This window comes from Lingula anatina, chromosome 8 (assembly GCF_051362555.1).
Source record: "Lingula anatina isolate TDL-2025a chromosome 8, LinAna3.0, whole genome shotgun sequence".
Lineage (NCBI taxonomy): Eukaryota > Metazoa > Brachiopoda > Lingulata > Lingulida > Lingulidae > Lingula > Lingula anatina.
In genome coordinates, this window is record NC_141774.1 from 17,418,743 (window position 1) to 17,430,753 (window position 12,011).

The 12,011-nt window shown below is 36.2% G+C and overlaps 2 protein-coding genes across 2 annotated transcripts; one reads left to right on the forward strand and one right to left on the reverse strand.

Moving 5' to 3' along the window:
- Window positions 1-2,845: 2,845 nt before the first annotated feature.
- LOC147760496 (uncharacterized) lies at window positions 2,846-3,767 on the reverse strand. The gene is made up of 2 exons (XM_087018823.1): window positions 3,504-3,767; window positions 2,846-3,179 (listed from the first exon to the last, which is right to left on the reverse strand). Exons 1-2 carry the CDS (start codon window positions 3,751-3,753, stop codon window positions 2,866-2,868), a joined length of 564 nt encoding a protein of 187 aa, XP_086874949.1. The 5' UTR covers window positions 3,754-3,767; the 3' UTR covers window positions 2,846-2,865.
- Window positions 3,768-6,951: 3,184 nt separating this feature from the next.
- LOC106158740 (phosphatidylcholine transfer protein-like) lies at window positions 6,952-11,523 on the forward strand. The gene is made up of 6 exons (XM_013534820.2): window positions 6,952-7,184; window positions 7,729-7,846; window positions 8,700-8,779; window positions 9,194-9,365; window positions 9,548-9,615; window positions 10,039-11,523. Exons 1-6 carry the CDS (start codon window positions 7,059-7,061, stop codon window positions 10,120-10,122), a joined length of 648 nt encoding a protein of 215 aa, XP_013390274.2. The 5' UTR covers window positions 6,952-7,058; the 3' UTR covers window positions 10,123-11,523.
- The last annotated feature ends 488 nt before the right edge of the window (window positions 11,524-12,011 follow it).

The following is a 12,011-nucleotide window of genomic DNA, read 5'->3' on the forward strand; positions in this document are numbered from 1 at the left end:
AACAATGTATTTATGACAAGCGATATTTCAGAACACAAAACATCCGTCAAGAGCATAAAAGGGTCCTTGAAAGACAGCGGTGAGCCATCTCTACACAATGCGGTGAGGCCAAAGTGTTGCGCAAAAACAGATTCTTGTTCCTTAGTCTACCTTGCCCTAGGTTTCACAGTGAAACACGCCTTGTCCCGTCACTCTGACTGGGCAAGCATTGTTCTTTTACCAAACACTGGGGATTCTTGGTCCCAGACAACTGCCTTGGTGACAACACGTGGTTAGCCCTGATTAACTCCAAGCCACAATATCATCAAGATTAATTAATCTTAATATTAATGTGGACTGTGCAAAGAGACAAAGCACTTATTAAACGGTAGTCATAAATAATAATTTAATATTTATTTCCGTCATTTATCATCATATGGTGTCCTTGTTGAGGTAACGCCATTGTTATTTACTCGGTCTCTTTTGCACTCAAATTTTAATGGTTGGGTTCATTTTTTAAAGTGATATTCTCACCATTATCCTGTACATTATATTTCATACATCATTCACATCATATCGCATTTCGTTTTATAGTATACATCTACCATATTTGTAGGCTACAGCATTCATGACACATGCTATCGCAACTCTACTTCGTACGGAAGTACATCTAAGATTGTAAAAAGATCCATTTTATATTTTCATTTCACCACACCTCAGATAGATACATGCACATTGTATTTACAATTTTAATTTTTTTCTTTTATTTTTACCACAGCCGCTTAGTAAGGTGCACCTGTACGTAATGCCACCCACTTAATACCATCTTATCAGTAATTATCCCGGTGAAGTCCGTCACAATGTAATTTGACCAAAAAAAACTAAGCTCTCAATTGTTGTGATGTAATGAAAGAATAAAAACACACAATGGTCGTGGTTCAGAATGCTTGATTTCATTTCTTGCAAAAGTTAGCCTTTTTTGTAGAAAAAAAACGTTGCAGGTACTTATAGATTCACTGAGAATAAAATCAGAGTTCAAGTGACTCCAAACTCGGAGCCTAAAAAAACTCCCACTTGGCCACTTGGAGTCAAGTTAAGTCCGATGGAGTAAAGCCATCCCAGACCCCAGAGAAGCGTCACAATTGAATCCATTCACACATCCCTTCATCCCTTGATTTATCTCTACAAAAGAGTCACCATGATCCCGTTTTAAGGAATCTTTTACTACTTGGCACAATGTGAAAAAAATACAACAATAACAGTGCCAAGCTGGGAGACAGCAGGAAACGTTTGTTAAAGACTAATATGTCCCCGGAAGGATTTGAACCCACGCCCTCCAGCTTCGGAGGCGGACACTCTACCCACAAGCCCAGTCGGTCGCACATTGTGCAAAAATAGCAATATATTTTATAACAAACAGTTTGTAAATCTGGTAATAAACAGCATGACATATATATATATATATATATATATATATATATATATATATATATATATATACCAACGAGTTAGCATACATGTACCTCCCCAGTGACATGCGGGTCAAACCTACAAACTGGAAACAAAACCTGCTGAACTGTATACTAACATATCACATAAAGGGTGTGTGCAACTGAAAGCCCGGGCCAAGAATAAGTGCGCAAGTTCTGCATGCAGAAACACACAGAAAAACAATTGTTCATGCATAAAACAAACTATGGCCAATAAAGTAATGTTTATACTGACAAAGGATGATGAAAACTGTTCTCTCCACGGCGTCTGCTCACTGCCATCACAAGTAATGAAACGAGGCGTACTGTCCAGCGAGCGAAAAGAGTCGGTGGAAGGGGTCAGCCAGACAATGGCCCGCGGTAATTTGACTCTGATTTTAGAGTCAGATTGACTCCATGAGAGTCAAGGGGGTGATTGATTATGATAAGAGAGTCTAACGACTCTGGTAGTGGGGTAATTTGACCCTTATATAGGAGTCAAATTAACTCCATGAGGGTCAAGGGGAGCTGGACTCTAACTAGAGAGTCAAATGACTCCAATTTTGTACTCAGTGTCTTTTTTGTTGCAAGCCTGTTAAAGTGCGCTAGCGTCATTGTTCTTCCAACATGCTTCTGGTATTTCCTGATTAAATGGGAAATATTTGATATGGGCATAGACATGTTCACACGAATGGTTTCATTACAAGATACTGCAACAATGCAATTCCCGCAAACGTACGTATGGCATTGAAATGAAAGTGTTACATTACATTTACTTTGTAACAGCAGCAGTTTTACATTTCGTTTACTTTGTAACAGCAAAAGTGTTACATTTCAATTATTTTGTTACAATAATGGCGTTACATTTCATTCACTTTGTTACAGTGAAGGCCTCACATAAATGTTCAATGACGACCCCGTTTTTTTTGCTGATACCGTCTTTGTTATCCGTGACCTACAATTTTACTGCGTGCATGATAATTGACAATCATTTTAGTGAACACCTTTAATCTAAGGTTATCTTAACCATCAGGAACGAAGCTTGAGTAAACTATTTTGAAGACTATTTTTTTTCTTTTGTTTGTTTGTGTTTATTTAGGTACTTATTTAGGCTACTAATTTATTTATGAATTTTTATCTGATGATGGTTGAAGCTGTAGTTTTTTTCAAGTTCTCAGAGATGACCATGTTCTTGAAAATATTTCCCATTTAAGAGGGGAACAGTAATTAATAAGCAAATCATATTCATGAAAAATACCAAATTCAATGTTAAGTATCTTTATTTCATTTTCTCTCAATTTTTACGTTAAACTTTTCTTATTTGATGTGCATTGTCTCTTAAAACCACTGATGTGTAGGTTCATTCAGTCTATACGAGCTGTCTTTACTTGTAGTTTTCAAAGTCTGACAATAGTCGTCACAAACTGTCGATAGATGGCGACCCCTCTTTCTTATTCTTATTGCAAGACGGTGTCCAGTATTCATAAGGGGTGCACAATCTCCTGTAATATCTCTCTCCGTAACTATTGAATAACTTTTTGACAATTTTCCGTCTCTTTGGTAGGAAAAACTTGGACCTGAAAGCACTTTTGAGCAGAAGAAGAGCATTCGTTTCCTCGTCCAATAGGGGAGGAGTCTTAAAGGCTTCTCCGTTCTCTTTAAAGTTGTCGAGGAACGAAAGGATTTCCTCTGCCCGCGAGTCGGCATCCCGTTTGGATAATTGGGGCACACCTGTCAAAAAGATGTTTTCTTTATCTGTCTTGGGTTTACAGTGCATACAATACTTTTTTAAAGTTTGATACAAATCTAATTTTTTATAATGTTTGTGAAAGGAAAGGATGTTTTTCAACCACAGCACCTATTAATTTATCATTTCATTTTTGGCTACCTGTGCTTAAGATTACACCTTTATTATGACGTGAGCGATAAATGCTACTGCAATATCAATTGCATCAAGTTAAAAAGAATGAAATAACGCCTTAAAAGCACCGTTCTATGACTATAAATTTTAACAGCGTATCAATATTAATATTCCGTTCAGCGTTCCAAACTTACCGGAGCAATATCTGGCCCAGACCAACAGCATGAGAATCGTCGTGAGACCCTGTCCACAAAGGTCAAAACTGCCCATCTTGAGTATGATTTGGTTTTTCTTCGCTGCTTTGAGCTTTTCTTTCAACTTTGATAGAACTGTATGCAACACCTTTCCAACTTTCAACTTCACTATCACGAACCGTATTGATATATAATCTTGAAGAGTTCCAAAAGCTATTGGTAGGCCTACCAGTGCTGCTCTGCCTTTCATCTACACCTCTCCACAGTCTGTTTCTCATCAGATCTGTTCTTCGGTGTACTATTATATATAAAGATATCTACAGACCTGTTCAGACGGGATTATAGTGGAACGAAAGTAGGCCTAATTGGTGTCAGTAGACGCCACGATTGTAACATTTCCTACTTGGTGTCTGTTAGCGTAGTCATATTCCTTGTCCATTCTAAAATAGGTTCCGTCCTAACGCTGCTAAATAATCCAATGAATGATATTTTAGCGTTGTCTGTCAGTTACTTGATTAGCGTCAAGTACCTGTTTTGATCACACGACACATGTACTTAATTGTTTTTCCATTTCAATACATATCCCCTTGTCGTGACTTGGATGAAATTACAAATGTTTTTTTTTTTTTTTTTTTTTTTTGTTCTATTTTTTTTTTCTTAGAATATACTGTATACTGATGCAGTTAAAATGTAGATGACACATATCAAGAACCATTAATCAAGGAAATACGAGTCAATAGATTTAACACTTAAATACAGCCTTTGGGTTCGTTACAATAAAAATATTAATATATTATTATTAATATCAAAATAATAATAATAATAATAATAATAATAATAATAATAATAATAATAATAATAATAATAATACTAATAAATATGAAAATAAACTTTATTTAAAGAAGGTAAAACATGTTTAGTGTAATCACTACTTTCACGTGGCATTGATGTATAAAAGTTTTATTGATTTACAATTTTAGATATGGTTTTAATTTAGATAAAAGAGTCAGTTTACTATTAAGTTTGTTTCTCAAGCTTGGATAGATAAATGGCGTATAACCTTACAAGGACACATAAAAGTGCTCATACCATATCGTGGCCATGCACTGCGATAGTGCTTTCAGATCCTCTTGCTGAGTGATGAAGAAAAAATGGAGTCAAGTAACCGAACGCAATCCAAGCAAGTGAAAGTGAAGTGCTACAACAAATGCACCTCACGATTCACTTCTCAGGATTAGTGAGGTAAGAGTCAACGGTTTTCACATTTTGCGTGCATTAAATAATTGCTTTAACACGACGTGATTGAGTCTTAATATATATATATAATTTTTTTTTCGGCGAAATCGCGTTGCAGTTTTGATCAATTATGTCTAGGTTACATCCTGCGTGCGAAGTCTCTACTCTACTGAGTAAGTATCCTGCATTTTCCTTTCTGTGTGGCCCATGAGGGGTGTGAATCATATGTTTATTTATTTATTTATTTATTTATTTATTTAAATCATTTAGGACACATATTTCGGACATTAAACATCTGCAGAGGCGGATCCAAGATTATTTGAAGGGGGGGGGGGCGTTTTTTGGGGAATGACAGGCCGTGGATGCAAAGGACCCCCCCCCCCCCACCCACCCACCACCACCACCGCCTAAATCCGCCACTGATCTGCTGAACGTTACTTTTTATTTTCTGTTTTTATTCTGTCATATTGACCAATGTTGTCACTGCCGACCACCCAGAGTAACCTTGCTTGTAATTTCGGTGCAGCAATGATCTCTCTCTCTCTTTCTCTCCTATAAAACACAGAACGTACTCCCACGCCCACACTTGATTGTTAATTGCCACTCAACGCCTGGAGAGCAATTGCAAGAAATTTCTCTCATAAGCACCTGCGGCCACTGACGATTCGTCATTTTTTTCCATTAATGAAAATAAGTTTTAAAATGCGAATAGTATTTCACTGACGACGAAAATTGTTTGGATGTCAGTTTTACTGAGAAACGTGGGTTTCTGGGCCAAAGGAAAGGTGTTCGTTATCTTTTATACCATACAAAGTGATGAAAAGGTATCAGAACCTAAAGTATTTGTCAAAACATAGCCAGTATATACAATTGGAATTTGGCGAATTGCATTCTGTATGGTTTTACTTTAAGTGACTTCCCTGTTTGACCAGAAAAGGAAAACGTTAAGGACCTTGTTTGTTACGAAACGCTTTTTAATACAACTGTGATTTTTATTTTATTTTTTTAATTGAAAAAAGAAAAAATATATATATTCAACAATTCAATTTTTCGCATGAAATCAACATACATATCAAAAACAACACGTGAATATGTGTCTACCATATTCAAAGTTATCTTTATGTAGCAAATCAATTGATTTCAATTGAAGCATGAAAGAAAAAAAAACTGAATTTATATTACTGATTTTGTAGATACATGTAGTTTCAAAATGGCACAGCTTAAGGCAGCTGGTAAAGTATTTGTAATGTCATGTCAGGTTGCATGATGTCAGGTGGCATTTCATACCATCTTTCAGTAACACAACGTGACAAACTTCAAAGCGAGCTATTAATCTGCTAAGTGCGTCCCTTTCGTTTCTTGTCTTGGAAAAGCATTAAACAAAACGATTTCACTGTGAACTTGCCTTTGAAAATGGAAGACTTACCAATATTCGTTACGATATTATCTTTCATGCACTCGTGTTCAGTGTGTACGCACTTAACTAGTTAAGCTACCAGTAGCCTAGGCCTATGGGTATTAACTATAAAAAAGTTGTTTAATGATTTGACGGGCGTTTCATTAAGGATATAAAGTAAGGAGTTTTTCTATCGGTTTTTTATTATTATTTTATTTCCCTTCATTTTCTTTATCTTAATTTGATGTGCCTATTTATTTATTTATTTATTTATTTATTTATTTATTTATTTATTTTATAACACATGAAAAACCACCTTCTCAGTACCCGGTATATTTATGCTTAACGGACCAAGCTTTGACTGGATTCGATAGGCGTTTACAGGGCCGTAGCCTCATTTTGCTCAGGCTACGGCCCTGGTTTATTACCCTATGTCAGAGGAATTAACAGCACACTAGTGTTTACCAGGAAAGTCAGTGCAGACGTTTTGGTACAAAATTAGTACGGAACTTATATAAACCCTTTTCATTATATACCTTTTAAGTTTATATACCGTGTAGTGTTTTAAATCCTTGGCTAGATTCCCAGGAAAAAAATAAAACCACCACTTAAAACCTGAAATGCAGCACGCAGAGTAGAGGAATATACGTACTTTACTTGGAAAAGTACATGTAGTAGATCTACCTATGAAATCGAGAATCATAAATTCGATTCTTTTACCTGAAATGACACCTTAATTTTTTCCTGATATCTGACAAATTACGTTTTCAAGTTCCAGTCAGTATTATCTTGCACGTGATATAGGAAAACAAACTGACACGATCGCCATCTATACATGTGTTTGTTGATAGCTACACATGTCCATTCCATTCATTCTTTTCCCCGCCGGATAACAGGCCATCGTTATAACAGAAAACGTGGCCATGTTCACAGATTTAGAGTTTGATAAAGTGTGCAGGGAACTGGAACACCCCTACCTGCCGGAGTCGGAAGGTTGGGAGTTCTTTGTCGAGTCACATGATGTGACAATTTACAGACAATATAACAAGGTAAACTTACGGACCAACACCCCCTTTTTGCCAGGTCGAGTATTTAGTTATTGTTGGGTTAAAAGCTGAGGATAATAGTGAGGGGAGATTAACTTTCATATGCGCTTTTTTCTCTAAGGCATTTAAATAAACATTGAATATACCCGACAAGGACGTTTAACCTTGTACCCCAAGTACAGTACATGCATAGTTTACTGGTACTGTACCGGTACGTACTGCAGTAGGCCCTACATGTAGCTGACGTTAACTATGCTTAGCTCAATCTTTGTGTAATTCAAACATTGTCCTGACCCGAAATATCTCAAAATGCTGAGTCTGATTTTTGCAAGCCTCTAAGATGCACAGCATATACTGATCAGTATAGATAGTGTGCGTGTGCGTGCATGTGTGTTTGTGTGTGTGTGTGGGGGGGGTCTTGGGGTCATCATAACCATACAGCACCAAAACACAGTGTTTCTGGTTTCTGGATACATCTGGGTGAATTTTGTCTTATAATTGAATTGTGCGATCACTTCCCTTGAATACATTGTTTCCATATTTCCAGGTGTCAGGTTTATATCAATACAAGATATTTGGTGAGTTGAAGGATGTCAACCCTGATGTGTGTGCACAGGTGTATATGGATACTGAGTATAGGAAGATATGGGACACTTATGTGAATGGTGAGTGCTTAATACAGGAAATGGAGATTCATTAAAGAACACACTGTGAGTATACTGCATACTGTAGAATGATGTGAGGCTGGAGTGGGAGGGGGAGAGTGGAGGGGGAGGGTGGGCAGTGATGGTGAAATAACCATCATTTTGGCTTGGAAAGGGCCCACTCTTCATCAGATTTAGTTAAGATGGTGAGTGCCTGTATACTCCATTAGCTACATGGATAAGGTTTTTTCTTTTTTTAATAACACACTGGACACTATTGCAACAGGGGTAGAGAAAGAGTATTACATGCACAGGTACCAGGTCCACATGATAGCTAGATAGAAGGGGGAGGGGGGGGGGGGAAGAACTGTCATTTGGTCTTGGAAAAGGTCCTTTCTTCCCCAAAATGTGGTAAAGATTTGTTGCTATTTTCTCAGGTTGAATCAAGAATAATGGAATGTTTATTGATCATAATGAACCTTAACATACAAGGTACAGATCATCGATAGTGTACAAGCAAATATAAAATGGTCACAGAAATACAATACTAGATATAATAGATTTAAAAAAAAAAAAAAAAACTACATGGAACATACAAATTAAACTTACACCTAAGAATGGATATTTTACTGACCAACATCCAACTATAACAAGGCACCATAACACTACTAGCAATAATGACGCACAATTACAATAATGTATTCTTAATGTTATAGAAAGAACCCCACCCCTTTGAAATTGTCAGCTACAGCCTTGATACAAAGGTGAGAACACCCGAATAGAGCTATACAGTGTAACTGTTGAGCAACAGTTATTATTTTTTTTTCTTCGTTGTTGTTCATGGTAATATTATAACACTTTTCTATAATTTCAGATTTACGTGAAATAGAGGAAGGAATAAACAAGGGTATTTATTGGCAGATTAATTTCCCTTTCATGATGTCAAACAGAGATGTATTCTTTAACAAGCATTATGAATATACTCCTTATGGGGGAAGTGTGGGGGATTAGTTAGTAATTTGGGCAAATCATTGTTATTTATTTTATTTTATTTTATTTATTTATTTATTTTTATTTATTTTATTATTTTTTTTGTATGTCGTATTACTGGTACTCCAATACTTCTCTTTCATATATTACTTTGATTTTGAATTATGATTTAGATGAAAACAAGGTGTTTTAGTCAATATACGTGACTGCTTTCATGAACATCTCTCACTTTTTCTCTCATCTTCCTTTTACATCGAAAGGACTTGATAAATATAAACTTGTCACTATTTAATATTCTGATTTGATTAAATTTGTAACCAACAGCTTTTAATCATGTGGAACTTTAACATTTAGTTTTATCCTTGACCTAAACAACAGTATGTGTACATGAGAGAGCTCAGAGAGGTAGACATGGACAATAAACACATCTACTGTGTGTTAGCTAAGAGTGCCAACTTTAACTGCTGTCCAGAAATACCAGGCGTAATACGAGTGGACGATTATTTCCAGAGCTCTGCTCTCACCTCAAATGGCGCTGGAGGAACAAAAGGTGGGTTAAACAAAACCTGATGTTTTGAATTTTTAAAAAGATAAACATTGGCGTGGTTATTTTTTGATGTAACCTTTACATTTTTTGCTTAAAAGAAGAAGGAAAAATATTTATATTTATATCTGTATTCATTGATGATTTAAAATGAAAAAAATCAATTAAATGTGATGATGTTATTTCAGCTTTTATGCATTATTATGACAATCCCAAGGGGATGATTCCTACGTGGCTGATCAACTGGGGTGCTAAGGTAAGGACCAATATGTCCCTTCAGGATGCAGTGAGAATATTTCTGACAAAAAAAAATGGATTTCAAAAGTTAACAAAAATATATTATATTGCCCAGCTGCAGAAATATGATGATTGATTCCTGCCCCTCTTGTGTGGCATTTGTATCTGTGACACTGTAGAAGTTTCTCAAGGGCAGCTTATGTAAAACGTTTTTGTGACAATAGAATTATTAATAAAAAATGATCATGATATTATTATCAATAGATTAATCATTTTTCTTACATTACATGGTTAACATGTTTAGAATTTTTTGTTACATTTACAATTCACTGAGTTTAAAAACTGCCTCGCTTTGGACGTAATTAAAGCATTTTCAAGTGTGCAGGAGAGATGGCACATTGTGTGATGCCAGTATTCTTTGGATTTTGTTTTCTTCTTCCAGACTGGAGTACCTCAGTTCTTGACACAGATGCAGTCAGCTTGTAGAGGTTACCCAGATTATCTGAGGACAAAACAGCAGTCTTGATTTAAGCCAATTTTATCATTTTAGAAAATTATTTGTACCTATTACACCATTGAAATTGTTTGCCACATTATGTAGCTGAAGGTTTTATACATTCCATGCAATCTCTATGAAGGTACATATTTCATTTTTTTTTTTTTTTTGGAAAGGAAGATCAATTCTTTTACAGTGCATAGACAGACTTTTTATTAAAGACAAACTCATATAGCAAACTTAAAGGCTGTTACAGTTGGTGGGTGGTTCCTTTGAAGGGAAAGGAGATATGTTTAAAGGGCCAAGTTAACCTCTTATTGATAGCTATCATGTCTGTAACATGTCATGTGTAAAACATTTTAAGAATTGATGGTGAAAAGTATTGAAATATATTTATTCCCTTTTTTTGCTGGTGGTGTATATTGGAGACAAAAATATCATTAACATTGTGATTATTTATTTCTCATGTTATTTATAATTTTTTCATGATTTGTATTGATTTCTGTGTCCTGCAATATGAATATACATTGTATTTATATTTATGTCTAGTAATTCTTTCACTCAGTACGTGTGTTTTTACATAACAAAAACTAGTGCTTCAAATAAGAATTAACCTTTATGTCTAGTCAAAATTATACCTGTGTGCAATACTTTGAGCAATGAGATTTATAGATCATAAGTGAAAATTATCAAACACAAGCCGAAAAACTTTATTGCCATTAGCTTTCAGCCAACCTGGATGAAGGCCTTCATCAGACTGATGTGAGTAGATGTTCACACTCACTGACCACTAGGTGGTATAGGGGCCAAGGCCCACTTATTCTTATTATTATTAATCTGGTAGATTTACTCACCCCTCCCTATTCATGGGTGGCTGGTGATGGCTGGTGTAGGTAGCCTCTCATATCTTGCATGGGGTGTCAGATGACTCGGATTCAAGGGTCTTGGTTGAATTCCAGTTAATATTGTGTCAGGTGTCTATTAAATGTTCAGAAATGGCAGACCAGGTATTGCTTACAGTCACCGATTTTTCATTTACTCTGGTCTTCAACTGTCTTCGGTATGGATATTTTTGGCTTTTGTTTGATCATTTTCATTGATGAGCTAATGAACATTTTGCTCATTTACGAGATTTATAGACATGTTGTAAAATATTGGAATTTGATTCATTTTAAAATTCTAAAAATTAATAAACATAGTAGCACATGCTGTAAGTTTATGTTTGTTATTTTGTCTTCATCTTTTTCTCATCTAAAACAGTTCAATTGCACTTGACAAGCAAAGACTCTTGAAACTGTCAAGCAAGGCAGATATACTCAGTGTATGTGAAATATAAGTTTAAATGCGAGTGGGAGGTCCAAGTACTCTGCTATCTAAAATTCATTGTAGCACAAGAAAGAACATTAAGAGAATAAATGGCATTTTAATATATATATTATCTGGTTGTGATATGTCTCAGGGGCGGTTCCATGATTATTTGAAAGGGGGGGGGGGGGGGGTCCGTTTTATAGGAATGACAGGCCGATGCAAAGCCAACCCTCTCTCCCCCCCCCCCTTTGGAGTAGGTTCAGCGGGCCCTGAAAATTGTGTTACATGTATTTTAAGAGGGCGAACGGTGCCATTTGGTACGGTTCAGAACTATGATTCAGCTAGTCAAAAATCTAACTTCAAGAGGGGACCATAGGTGTGATTTTTTTCATAATTCGAAGAGGGGGGGGTCAGGACCCCCCCCCCCTTCACCCCCCCCCCCCCCCCCCCCTTCTTAAATCCGCCACTGGGTCTGATGACAAAGGCTTGACGAGACATTTTGGATTGTGTTAGGTGTGATACTAGTGCATGCCATAGAATGTGTTGGGTGTGGCATATGACACCTCTCCGATCAGTGGCATTGGCAATTAATGCTCTTGTGAAAAACTAGG

Bases quoted from the DNA above. Each gene is read 5' to 3' on its own strand.
- LOC147760496 (XM_087018823.1), bottom strand. From the start codon at position 3,753: ATGAAAGGCAGAGCAGCACTGGTAGGCCTACCAATAGCTTTTGGAACT. The intron at 3,180-3,503 runs GTAAGTTTGGAA...TCTTTTTGACAG, and splicing joins CTGGGCCAGATATTGCTCCG to GTGTGCCCCAATTATCCAAA.
- LOC106158740 (XM_013534820.2), top strand. From the start codon at position 7,059: ATGTTCACAGATTTAGAGTTTGATAAAGTGTGCAGGGAACTGGAACAC. The intron at 7,185-7,728 runs GTAAACTTACGG...CCATATTTCCAG, and splicing joins TTTACAGACAATATAACAAG to GTGTCAGGTTTATATCAATA. The intron at 9,616-10,038 runs GTAAGGACCAAT...TTCTTCTTCCAG, and splicing joins TGATCAACTGGGGTGCTAAG to ACTGGAGTACCTCAGTTCTT.